General features: G+C 50.5%; 1 protein-coding gene and 1 long non-coding RNA gene across 2 annotated transcripts in view; one reads left to right on the forward strand and one right to left on the reverse strand.

Annotated features, from left to right (window-relative positions):
* SLC5A5 (solute carrier family 5 member 5) overlaps window positions 1-13,433 on the reverse strand; it is a 13,926-nt gene continuing 493 nt past the window's right edge. Inside the window, 15 exon segments of the mRNA XM_032465284.1 lie at window positions 1-3,392; window positions 4,521-4,636; window positions 5,383-5,507; window positions 7,393-7,586; window positions 7,669-7,755; window positions 8,143-8,213; window positions 8,288-8,309; window positions 8,311-8,401; window positions 9,122-9,210; window positions 10,095-10,224; window positions 10,307-10,447; window positions 10,885-11,039; window positions 11,873-11,940; window positions 12,124-12,175; window positions 12,532-12,597. Of these exon segments, the coding sequence (XP_032321175.1) occupies window positions 3,228-3,392; window positions 4,521-4,636; window positions 5,383-5,507; window positions 7,393-7,586; window positions 7,669-7,755; window positions 8,143-8,213; window positions 8,288-8,309; window positions 8,311-8,401; window positions 9,122-9,210; window positions 10,095-10,224; window positions 10,307-10,447; window positions 10,885-11,039; window positions 11,873-11,940; window positions 12,124-12,175; window positions 12,532-12,597 (1,572 nt within the window). The 3' untranslated portion in view covers window positions 1-3,227.
* LOC116659015 overlaps window positions 7,880-13,433 on the forward strand; it is a 21,256-nt gene continuing 15,702 nt past the window's right edge. The window contains exons 1-2 of the long non-coding RNA XR_004314285.1: window positions 7,880-7,890; window positions 10,257-10,260. This is a non-coding gene — a long non-coding RNA (uncharacterized LOC116659015). The remainder of the gene's footprint in view (window positions 7,891-10,256; window positions 10,261-13,433) is intronic.

The following is a 13,433-nucleotide window of genomic DNA, read 5'->3' on the forward strand; positions in this document are numbered from 1 at the left end:
GTATAAACCCAAATGAATTGAAATCAAATATTGAACAGATATTTTGACCCCAGTGTTCACAGCAGTATTATTCACAATAGGCAAAAGGTTGAAACAATCCAAATGTCGATTGATGGATGAATGATAAACAAAATGTGTATATAGATACAATGGAATATTAGCCTTTTAATGGAAAGAAATTCTGACTCCTGCTACAGCACGAATGAATCTTGAAGATATTATGTTAAATGAAATAAGCCAGACACAGAAGGACAAATAATTTATCATTCCACTTACATGAGATTCCTAGAATAGTCAGACTCATAGATAAAGAAAGTAGAATGGTGGTTACTAGGGGCTGAGGGGAGAGGAGAATGGGAAATTAGTATTTATGGGTATAGAGTTTCAGTTTCAGATGATTAAAAAGTTCTGAAGCTAGATGGTGGTAATTGTACAACAATGTGAATGTACTTAATGACACTGAACTATACACTTGAAATTGGCTAAAATCATAAATTTTACATTATGTATATTTTGCCACAAAAAAGAGAAAAAGAAAAAAAGGAATACTTTTTGATAGAACAGAACTACAATTCTGCTCTTTCAAAGGCAGTCTTAAGCAACTGAGGAGGCAAGACATGGGAGAAAATATTGGCAATGCCTGTAACCAATGAAGAACTTGCATCCAGAATATAGAAAGGATTCTTACAATAATAAGAAGATATCCCAATTAAAATTTGAAGCAATCAGAACCTAACACATTGTAAATCAACAATACTTCAATTTTTTAAAATTTTGGACAAAAGATTTGAGCAAACACTTGGCTAAAAATACATGGATGGACAATAAGCACAAGAAAAGATGTTCAACATCATAAGTTATCAGAGAAATATAAATCAATACCACAGTGAGATCCTACCACATACACCCTAGTGTGGCCAAAATTAAAAGGACAGGCCATACTAAGTGCTGCAAGGATGTGGAGCAATTAGAACTCTTATACATTGTTCAGTGACACTGTAAAGGGAATCAACCACCTTGGAAAATGGTTTGACAGTTTCTGAAATAAACATACACCTACCATTGGATCCAGCCATTTCACTTCTAGGAATTTACCCAAGGGAAATTAAAGTGTCTCACACAAAAACTTGTACACTAATGTGCATAAGCAACTTTATTTGCAATAGCCAAAAGCTGGAAATAACATGAATGTTAGTGAATGGATGAACAAACTGTGGTCCCCCTATACAGTGCAATACTACTCAGCAAGAGTAAGTGATGAGCCACTGATACACATGAAAACATGACTGGGTCCCTAAAAGGGCAGCCAAACCAGTTTGTTCTGCCTGCACTGTGGGGCTTTAGCCCTGCCCACGCCCCCGTCTCCCCTCCACACTTCCAACTTGGACTCTGCTCTGAGGACCACGCATCAGTGGAAGGTCTGTTTCCCACTTCCCTCAGTAATTGATTTAAAATTTGTGATGGCCGCATTTAAGTCCAAATCTAAAGGTCTCCACAAAACAGCCTGCACAGAGGGCCAGGTCTCTGAATGGGAATGAAGCCAGATCTGGAGGGGTGTTTTAGCTTCCCGAGGATGCTATAGCTTAAAACAATGGAAATTAATTTTTTCACAGTTCTGGAGGCCCAAAGTCGAAGTCAAGATGTTGGCATGGCTATGCTTCTTCTTTTCTTCTTTTTTTCATGGAGGTATGAGGGATTGAACCAAGGACCTTGTGCATACTAAGCACACACTATTGCTGAGCTACATGGACCCCCGCCTAGGGCCAGGCTTCTTCTGAAGGCTCTGAGAGAACTCTCCCATGACTTTCACCTGGCTTCCGGTGGCTCCAGCAATTCTCGGCATCTTTTGGCTTGCAGAGGCATCCCTCTAATCTCTGCCTCCATGTCCACATGGCTTTCCCCCTGTATGTCTGTGCTTCTTCTCATCTTATAAGGACACAGTCATTAGATGCAGGGCTTATCTTAATCCAGTATGACCTTATCTTAATTTGAGTAAATACACCTCCCAAGACTCTCCCCAGTATGGGAGTGATCACCTTGCTCTGATGCTTTATTTTTTAAAGTTTTAAAAATTGTTATCATTTTTTAAACATACATACAGTTTGGTGGGGTAGATAATTAATTTTACTTAATTATTTAATGGAGGTACTGGGGATTGAACCCAGGATTTCAGGCATGCTGAGCACATGTTCTACCACTGAGCTATACCCTACCCTATCACTCTGATGCTTTAAATACTCGGGTTAATCCTTTGCAGGCTTGGGGCAAGGTATACAGAGATTTGCACTCAGATCTGACTGAGACATCTGAGGCAATGGCCAAAATGTTTTCAGAGAAGACAGAATATCAAGCTTCAGAGTCTATTTATCTGATGTTCATGGATAGAGTCTTCAACCAAGGCTTAGTTGTGTCCTGGTACATGAGCTCGCCTGGCCCATCTGACCCTGTATACCAGTGACATGTCGTCAATTGAGCCTCAGCAACATGCAGCATCTAGGCCTGTCCCTGCCCTGACCCAGTTCGCTGTCTGACCTTAGGCAATCTCACTAAGCCTCAGTTTCTTCCTCTGTAAAGTGGGTTCATGGTCCTCAATGGATAAGATGGGTAAGGGTCCAGGCACAGAAGGAAGGATGAAAATCTTATTTCTCCTTCCTTCTCCCCTCTTGTTGCCAAGATCAGAGGCCATGTGATGTCTGTCCCTCCAAATGGATGAACACAGGGAGGGGATGAAGCAAGGAGAGCTGGTGTCCAACTCTTGATGAGTCTCTGGTTTGCTCTGTGACCTTGGCCAAGTCAATGCCCTTCTCCAGGCCTCAGTTTCCCCACCTGTGAAGTGGGTACAGGGGGTTGGGCCCGAGGACCTCAAAAATCATTGCCAACGTTCAGAGCTGGGGTCTTTCTCAGACCCCAATGTTGGGCCTGGGGGTTTCTTGTGTTGTTCAAAGAAGACTCCAACATCTTTTTTTTATAGGTAGAGAAAAATTTGGCCTCATTTTGGGGGAGCAGGCAGGAGTGCAGCATCTAAGACTAGGGGCTGCCTGGAAGCAGGAGGCAAGATAAAATGATCTGCAAGCAGGGCTTCACCACTTCCCATAGGGCAAGGGCATGTAGTCCCAAGCTTATTTGCATATGATGTGGTCCAGCCAATCGGAGCCTACGGCCATTGGCCCATGGCCTGGGATTGCCTCCCTGAGGTTCCATCCCAGACAGTTTAGTCCCTGATTGGCTTAGAGGTCTGTCTCCCGCAGGTCACAACCTTTGTCATGTTCACTGTCAGGGGTCCTGGAGCTGGCTCCATTCACCTCCTTCTGCCCCAGGAAGGGCAGATGGTCCTCATCATTGGGCAGGAAGTTAGGAGGGCTCTTGCCTCTGGGGGGCAGTGCCTCAGCACCCTGGAGGGAAGAGAGGAGAATGACCCTATCAGGGAACCCATTTCTGCTCTGTGTCAGCTCAGATGTCATCCAGATAGGGATAGAGGGTCTGGGAGGACAGAACCTGGGCAGAGTTGCACAATATCCCCTTGTCCAGTGCATAGGCCAGTTCTGTCCCCTCTGACTCCAAAACCTCCATCCCACTTTTTGTCTCCTATGCCCATGTCTCCTATAGTCCAGCATCAATACTTCCATGGATGCCAGCCTGCCTCCTCTCTCTGACTCTGCCTGTTCTGCTTTAAGAAAATAAATATTTCCCCACAGCAACTGGAGGAAGCTTTAAAATACTTCCCTCCCTAGCCCTCCCCCTGTTAAGCTTGTTCTGGACTCAGGGCCTTTGCACCTGCTGTGCCCTCCACCAAGAATGGCTGGCTCTTTCTCATTCCAGGCTCTATTAATGTCACTTCTTCCAAGGGGCCACCTCCATCACAGTATAGTATCCTATTTTATTTTCTTCCTAATACTCACCACCTGCTGAGATGCTACTCCTTTCTCAGTTTACCTTTCTTCTGCTCCTGCTAGACAGTGGGCTTGGACCCCAGACCAGACCAGGGCTAGGTACACAGCAAGTGCTTAATAAATAAAGGAATGAAACAAGGAATCCAAAGCAGGGGCAGGCCTCCATCCAGCTTCCCAGGGACAGTGTTTCCCAATCTCAGCGCATTCACATTGCAACCACATGGCTTTGGCCAACGTTGGTCTACCCCCTGTCGTGTTTCTTTTGTAAGATTGTCTCTACATTGACTCACTTTTGCATGAAGTAATTTTATTTTCAGGAGAGACTTTTTAAAATCAATAACCGAAAGGCAGACCAGTTTCACTTGCCATAGATTGGAAGTAATTGTAAAAGCAGATACAATGAAAATGAATAGTACGAAAGTCTGCTCAGTCTTTGTTAAAGGGGATAAAAGAAAGTGTTGAAGATGTGCTAGCTCCCAACAGACACTTTCCACTGCAGGTAATGAGAGGTTGAGAAAGACAAAGATGGTGACTCACCATGTCAGTTCCCTGAGTTATGGCCACACCAGAGCACCTGAAGCCACTTCACTGCCCCTCCCCCTGCTCTGGGAGCCCAGCCCTGAGACTGACCTTCATCAAACTATCATCCAGGGTAGCCACTTCTTCCTTGGGGGCCACCGATGCTGTCTGCTGCATGAGGTCCCACCAAAGCAGACCGGGACCCAGAGCACTGCGCTTGGTGGGGCCTGAGAGGCAGAGAGAAAATGGGGTCATTTAGTAAGGGGTGGTGGGAACTGGAGACCAGACCCTCTGGAGGGGAAGGGAGAGCTCTGGTGGGTTCCAATCTCAGATCCAATAGTGACCCAGTGGGGACACTGGCAAGTCTCTGCCCCTCTCTGGGCTTCAGTTTCCTCATCTATACAGTGAAGGATTGGAATACAACAACAGTGGATAAACAGGAGGGTTCAGCATGTGGTTCTGTTCACTGCTCCGACCCCAGCATCTAGGACAGTGCCCAACACAGAGAAGGACTCAATAAAAGCCTGGTGAATGTAAAGTCTGAGTCTCAGGAAGTGAGAACAGGTACTGTTATCACTATTTCTCTTGTTCTCTTTTCACTTCTCCACGGGATTCAGAATTCCTGGAGGGGTGCAGAGTTGCCACGGGCCTGATGAGAAGATATTTCAGCACCAGGGACAGCGTCTCCTGGCCCAACCTCACATCCTCTAGCAAGGACTTAATCTTTGGGGACAGGGAGAGGGACTAGAGAGGTGAATAAGGGATGCCTCAGTTTCTGCCTTTGCAAAATAGGACAAGTCCTGTGAGGTGCAGGGCTGTCTTGAAGGCGACACAGCAAAAAGGGTGCAAATGCATCCAGCACACAGCGGCCACTTGGCTGACAGAAGGGTCCTTCCTCCTCTCCCTGCCTAGTGGGTCCTAGAGGCAGAGGGATGGACAGGGTGACCTCTAGGAGGCCACACCCCCTCCTTACCTGTCAGGCAGCTGATGAGGGCTCCACCTAACACGGTGCTCAGTGTGCCCAGGGTACCATAATAGAGGTAGGAAATGGCATAGAAGCTGTCAGCTAAGGTGGATTGATCAGGATCCATTTCAAGGCTAGGGGTGGGAGAGATGAGCATGAGTCCAAAATCTACTCCCAATACATTTGTTTCTTTCTGTCTCCTCCCATGGCCCAGCTCAGTTGTCCATTATCGCTCACCTGGACATGCACAGTAGCCAATTCTTCCCTCTTGCTATTCTACCAACACCCTCAGGCATCCCCTACACACAAGCAGAGGGAGCATTACTAAAACGTAACTCAGATCACCTCCTACTCCTGCTCATCAACCTCCATGAATCCCTATTGCCCTCAGAAACAAGCCAAATTAACCTCTAAGAAGAAACCATAGCTGTGAATCTTTATGACCTTGAATTGGGTAACCATTTCTTAGATATGACAGCAAAAGCACAAGCAATCAAAGAAAACATAGATAAACTGGACTTCATCAAAATCGAAAACTTGTTTATCAAAGGACACTATCAACAGAATGAAAAGACAACCCACAGAATGGGAGAAAATATTTGCAAATCATACATCTGATAAGGATCTCGTATGACGAATATATGAAGAAGTAAAGAATATGTAAATTACAACTAAACAATAAAAAGACAAGTGGCCCAATTTAAAAATGAGCAAGGGATTTGGGTAGACATTTCTCCAAAGAAGATATAAATATGACCAACAAGCACATGAAAACATGATCAACATCATTAGTCATTAGGCAAATGCAAATCAAAACCACAATGTCCAAGAAAAAAAAAAAAGAAAGAAAGAAAAACCACAATGGGATATCACTTCATACCCAATAGGATGGCTAGATTTTAAAAAAGGGGAAAGCACAAGTATTGGTGAGGTTGTGGAGAAATTGGAACCTTCATAGATGGCTGGTGGAAATGTAATATTATGCAGCCACTGTGGAAAACAGTCGGGTGGTTCCCCAAAAAGTTAAACATAGAATTACCATATGATTCAGCAATTTCACTCCTGGGTATATACCAAGAGAAATAAAAACAAATGTCCACACCAACACTCATACACAAATGTTCATAGCAGCACTATTTGCAATTGCCAAAAAGTGGAAACAACCCAAATGTTCATCAGCTGATGAAGGGTAAGCAAGACTTGGTCCAACATACAGTGGAATCTCACTCAGCCATAACAAGGAATGAAGCACTGACACACACTACAATGTGGATGAACCTTAAAAACACCATGCTGAGTGAAGGGACCCTGACATGACAGGCCATATATTGTACAATTTCATTTATATGAAATGTCAAGAATAGGCAAATTCATAGTAACAGGAAGTGGGTTAGTGGTTGCCAGGGGCTAGAGGGAGGTGGAAATGGGAAGTGACTGCTAAAGGGTACAGGGTTTTTTGTTTTTGTTTTTGTTTTTGTTTTGAGGTAATGAAAATTTCTTTGAGTTAGTGGTGATGGTTGCGTAACCTGGTGAATATACGAAAAGCCACTTTTAAAAGGCTAATTTTATGTTCTGCACACTACATTGCAATTTCTTTTTTTTCTTTTTTTGGGGGTGGTAGGAATTAGGTTTATTTATATTTAACAGAGGTGCTGGGGGATTGAACCCAGGACCTCCTGCATGCTAGGCACTAGGCATCATTCTACTACTGAGCTATACTCCCTCCACCCCCACCCCATCTCAATTTTAAAAGAAAAGAATCTGATTCCTCTGGCTGGACCTCATCTCTTATCTTTTCTCCTCCCATTAAATCCACCCCAACCTCACCATAGTTGAGAAGCGCTAAACGAGAGACACTGGTCTCAGAGCCTTTGCACTTTACCTTCCCTACGCTGGGAATGCCCTTCCCTCACCTTTTCCCAAGCTTCGCTCCTACTTCTCAACTGGGACTCTGTTCAAGGGTCCGTCCCAGTCCACACCTGCTCTGGCCACGCCTCCCCCTCAGACCTGCCAGCTCACCTGGAAGCCCTGCTGGAGGCGTTGGCGGCGAGAAGTGGGTCCAGGAAGCCAGAGGCATTGGCTGACGGCACAGCACAGCCGGCGGCCGATGACGGCAGGACTCCCATGGACTGCGCGCTCGGCGGGTACAGAGTGGCGCCCACGGCCACCCACAGCGACAGTGCCAAGCCCACTGCCAGCCCGGACAGGACGCCCTGAGGGCGGACCCAGAGTCAGCGGAGCGCGAGGCTAAGCCGCGCGCACTCCCAGCCCCCCGCCCCGCCCACCCCGACTCACTGGCGTATTGCAGGAGGGGAAGAACATTCCCAGCATGAAGGCTCCGAGGAGGGGACCGCTGATGACTCCCATGACGGTGAAGGAGCCCTGGGAGAATGGGTGAGGGTGGGTCTGAGGACAGAGCCGTCCTACTTTTCTGGCCTGTTTACCCGCTGGGAAAGCAAGACCTGAGGAATTCCACCCGTCGGTACCTCTATTTCCCTAAAGGGGAGGGGATTCCTTGTCCTTGTCATTCTCCCAAAGATGATCCTCTTTCCTGACAAATCTGGTCTCACCTCTAGGCCAGGAGGAGGACCTTCTTGCCCCCAGGCCACCACCCACACCTCCCAGCTCTCCAGTTTCCAGCCAGGTGGTGGCGTCAGTCAGAACTCAGTTCTGCCACCGACCTGTAAAACCCTCTCTAAGCCTCAGTTCGACACGGACGATGCCCCACCTCTCGGGGAGACTGGGGTGGGGTGCGGGAAGGGGTCTCACCTGGAGGACGCCGCCCCCCAGCAGGGAGGACAGAGCCGCCACGGTGAGACAGGCGGAGCCATAGATGAGTGCTGTAGCGGATGGGGATGGCACGGTCAGCATGGAGAGGCAGCCCTGGTCCCCCACCCTGGTCCTACCTACTCACAGAGCCCCTTGGAGATGATTACTGAGTCTCCGGGGGGACAGATTTGGCAGCCGAGGTTTGATGAGGTCTTCCACAGTGACAGCAGCCATGGCATTGATGCTGGTGGATGCGGTGCTGGAGGCACAAATGGGGGAGAGGTGTTCTCAGGCCACATCAAGGGATGGGTGACACCCCCTTGGGGCCCACCCGCTGGGTGAGGCCCTCAGCTGCCCACACCATCTGATTTGCCAGGACCCCACCCAGCCCAAGAGCAGAGGCACAGGTGACAGAATCCCTCAAGAGTGGAGATGTCCACCCTCCCATTCCGCCCACAGACCTGAGACACCACCATGGGAACAAGGACACCCATGACCAAGGACATGAATGACACAAGTTCTCATTACAGAGCAATAATGGGGAGAACAGCTGCATGGGACTCTGGTCACAGCAGCAGCAGGGATGTGGCCAGAAGTCATGGAAGATTCGAAACCAGCTGAATGGGAGGCACCTGAGAGCAGGAGTTGGGGACCACTTGCTCATGGTTGTGCTCCAGGATTTAAAACAGCAGTACCTGTCACACAGATGCTCAAGAAACATTTGTTTGGGGGAGGAAGGACAGAAAGAAGGATGGGAAAGGAGTCAGGTGTGGCCCTGTCGGGCGATAAGAAGGTGAAGATCCCCAGCACTGGGATCCTTATGCCCAGGGTGTGCCCGCTGCCAAAGCCCACCCACTGAGGACTGAGCAGGAAATGGTGGACAACCCCAGGACATTCCATCCCACAGTGGGGTGGCTGTTAGGGACAAGGAGGCCCCACGGTCTCAGATGTGGCCAGGTGAGCAAACAGGGCCACTCACCTGAGGGTGCCGCTGTAGGCACAGGCCAGAAAGAGCCCAGGGACTCCAGGCAGGTCCTTGAAGATATCCAGCACCAGCAGGGGCATGTACTGGGGGGAATCGGAGGTCAAACTCCAGGACAGCAGGACCCCAAGGGCAGGGGCTTCTGTCTAGACTCACACTGCATGTCCCTGGTACCCAGTCCAGACCAGGCTCACAGTGGTCACTGAGTGTTTGCTGATTGACTTTGTGGACCCATGCCAAGAGCCCTGAGATCTGAGTGAGGCAGGGTCCTGTGACATCTTCACTTTCCTGATGAAGACAGCGAGGCCAAAGAGCTGCAGTCCTTGCTTGAAGTCAGGCAGGCAGGGATCTGACCCCAGAATAGGATCAGATGGGATGGTCTTGCAGCCTTGGCCAACTCTGAACCCCATTATTAGAGTTCCAGCCAGTGTGTGACCCAGGCATGGGTCCTGGCCCTGGTGCTGCCCCTGACTTGGCTGCAGACCCCAGGCAATTGCTTTACCCCAACCTCCAGCCTCAGTGTCTTCATCTGTAAATTGAAGGCCATGTCAGTCTTGGCCTCTTCCCATGTTGAAGAATTTGGTGGGAAACTAACTGCTCATGAAGGGAACAGCATGAGGCACAGAGTAGGCACTTGGGACATGAGAGCTGGTCATTATTGTTCATGTCATTGTTTTATGCTGGATCATGGTCCCATCTCCTCCTAGATATCCCTCAGGGAGTCTCTGACTCCAGATCTGAAATGAACTTCCCCTGCTCCCATGGCTTCCCATCCCCTTCCAGACTCATCTTCCCCATTCCTCCCAGATCCTTCTCTGAGCCAAGCTCTTTCCTGCCTCTGGACCTTTGCACAGGCTGTCTCTCTGCTAGGAATGCTCTTCCAGCCTTACCCCCCAGAGACTCATCCACACAGAGATTCAGCGTAGGGGTGGGTAGATAGGAGAGGCCTAGGGGCCTGGACCAGACTCACCTGATCTGGGGCGGAGATACGCCCCGCGAGGAGAGGGTCACAGTCAATATAGAGTGTGAACATGATGATACCGCAGGCAGTAGCGCTGAACACAATCAGGAACAGGCCCAGTTGGTTGACGAGCAGGGCCCTGCAGGGGAGAGTTGGCCTCAGGGTGGGGAGGAGGGTAGCACATCCCAGAGGTGCCCACCCTGTTCCTCCTAAATACTCACAGCTTGGCCTGCTTCTCTGTGCGACAGGCTACATAGCGCTGCACCTGTGCTTGGTTCACGCCATACATTGAGAGCCACACCAACGTGCCACCCACAACAAAAGTCCAGAATGTGTAGCGGCTCCTTGGGTCCAGGTCAAAGCTGGATGAGGACAGGGCACATTAGCCATGTGGGTATGCCATACTGACTTGACCTTCCCAAAGTGCCCCCAGTGGCCATTCTGGATGTTATGGACCTTAAAGGGACCATTTGGGGTGGGTTCTGAAGTGTAAATAGGGGTTTGCCAGATTAAAGAGTCATTTATTCGTTTATTGAGCAATCCATATATGCATTCAAAAATATTTTTTTTTGTGCCCACCTGGGACCTCAGAGAGCTTTCTGGGCTAGCGGGTGGGGTGCTGCAGTAGTCTGGGCCAGCTGGAGGGATGGGGGCTAGGGGAGTACAGAGAGAGAAAGGGCTCTGTCTGTGGGGAGTCTGGGAGGGCTTCCTGGAGCAGAAGGCATTGGCTGGCTTCTCTCGGGTCAGAGAGATGTCGGCTCCCTCGTTTCACAGTATCCCCCTCTACATGTTCACTCACTCCATCGGGTTGATCCGGGAATGGTTCTTGGCAAGCTCGAGCACTTGCTCAGGCCCACCCATGAGCATAGTCCCGCGGACCAGGATGACCCAGAAACCAGTCAGCATCACTAAGACCTGAAACACGTCAGTCCAGATCACAGCCTTCATGCCACCCTGCAAGATGTGACAGAGAACAGGAGATAGGGTGTCAGGGGGCTTGGCTGGTGTTGACCTGGTCTGGCCTCGAGTAGTGGCCAGGACCAATGCCCGTCTGCCTGTTTCCTCATCTGTAAAATGGGATTAATAACAGTACCTTCCTCAGGGTATCATTGTGAGAACTAAACCAATTAACACAAGAAATATATCTGGAACAGCATCTGGCACATACAAGTATTCAGTGAGTTATGGCTGACACTATTATAATTATTACTGCTATTGTTATTATTTGCTGCTGTTTTTACCCATCCAGCCTTCATGTCTTTGCTTTCCCTTGGCAGCTCCTGGATTTTCCTGTGGAGAAGCCCCTTCCCCCCTCCCAGGTCATTCATGTGAGGTTAACCCTACTCCCAGCTCCAGGAATAGCCGATCAGAACATCCTAGCCCCTCAAACTTCTGTGGAGGGCTTATCCTGCACAGAATACCAGAGTCAGTCAAAGCCCTTCTGGGACTTTAGCCTGCCCATCCTGAAGTAGGAACTCACTTTCTGCTGGAAGAAAGCCAGAGGGGATGGAAACCTGGAGCTGTGGGACCCCTAGAGATGGGAGAGGGACCCAGAGGATGCTGTTGTAGCTCCTGGATCCAGCCATGACTGAAGCTAGCTTATACTTAGACTCTCAGCAATAAGCCTTTCAAATCACCTTTCATAATAAAGATGAGGAAACAGGCCCAGCTGGGAAACAGGATTCCTTGGAAGGAAGGGAAGGTAGGGAGTGGATGGGCCAGCCAAGGGTCTCTCCCACTCAGTGGGCAGGGAGCCCCCCATTGGGTGGGGGTAAAGGGACATTCACCACAGTAGTGTAGAAGGTGCAGATGGCTCCGGTGGACAGGAGCGACGCCCAGATGTCCAGCCCGGTCACTGTGTAAGGAGACCCCCATTAAGCCGCTGGGCAGGGTGTAAACGTGGCCTCTGCCGTCTTGGGCCCTCCTTTTTCCGGGAGGATCCTTCCCTCCCAAGTCTCTCCTAGGGCCACTCCTCTCCCCTCCCCTAGTTCAGTCTCTAAGGCTTTGCCTCTTTCGGTCACCCTCCCCTCAGTCAAACCTTGGTTCAGGATGAGAGCGGGAGCGTAGATCACGATGCCGGTGTACAGGGTCTGCAGGTAAAGGGCAGGGGCAGGTGAGTCGGGGCTGGGGTGGGGGGAAGGGCACCTGGGCGAAAAGGGAATTAGGAGATGGAGGGAGGAGATTGGTGGGGGTGGGGGCGGGGGCTTGTAGGGTCGGGGCGGGATTAAGACGGGCGAATGGGAGAGGCCTGCGGGCCAAACTTGTAGATGGGGCCTCCAAGAGGCGGGCGAGAATAATTGTGGGCGGGGCCTAGGCAGGGCCTTGCAGGGTTGGGAGGGACGCACGGGGCAGGGTCGCGAGCGAAGAGGGAGGGCTGTGGGCGGGATCGACCAAGAAGGGACCTGAGCTGGACCCTGCAGGCGAGGACAGGGCCGAGACCACTCACTGTAGCCACCAGATACTGCAGGGTCCCGCAGAGCCGCACAGCGCGGCTGAAGCGCAGCTCCAGGTACTGCGAGAAGGAGCCGAGGGCTGGTGGTTACCTAGACAGGCCCTACCCAGGGGCCCGAGGCCTCTGGGGTCCTTCACCCGCCCTCTTGGCTTCTGCCCTCCCTCGAGAGGCCAACTGTGCTCTCTGCACTCTTGCCCGCGGGGGATCCTGCCAAACGCACACACTTCCACCTATTTGCACACACTTGTGCATACGCGCCATCTCCGCACCTGTGCACATGGCGTGTGCCCTGGAGGACTGAGCCACCAAGTTTGCACACATTCGCTCCCCGCCCCCCGCACTCGTGTCTGATCATCCCCCGGGGCTGCCACCGCTCTGAATCTACTTGCGCATGATACAGACAAGTGCCTGTGGCCAACTGTAATTGGCCGCCTACTGTACACTGGCCACGATTTTAATCACTTTGCCCACTGCCCTGCGGGGTAAGTCCTGTAATTAGCACGGTTTGGCATTTGGGAAGCCTGAGCCAAGAGTCAGCCCTTCGCTGCAGGTAGGAGGAAGCTGGGATGTCGGATTTAGAATTCGGGGCCCGCCGCCCGGCGAACACTCGGGCGTACGCAAGCCCAGGCTTGTTGGGGACAGGTGTCCACACGTGAGCACGCCCGTGGCTCCGCCCTGAGCGAGCTTCCACAGAAGAGAACCTGGACGCAGGCTCCGCTTCCTCCTTCCTTCCCCTGGCCCCACTGCCTGGGGCTTCTTCCCAGAACCCTCCCCACCTCTCTGCCTGGGGGCTCTCCATTAAAGCACCAAGGAGCCGACCTGCGGCCGTTGCACAGCAGTTCAAAGCCCCAGGGCCTCCCGCGCCGCCTCCCTGCATTCCCAACCAGCCAGATCCT

This window comes from Camelus ferus, chromosome 22 (genome assembly GCF_009834535.1).
Source record: "Camelus ferus isolate YT-003-E chromosome 22, BCGSAC_Cfer_1.0, whole genome shotgun sequence".
NCBI lineage: Eukaryota > Metazoa > Chordata > Mammalia > Artiodactyla > Camelidae > Camelus > Camelus ferus.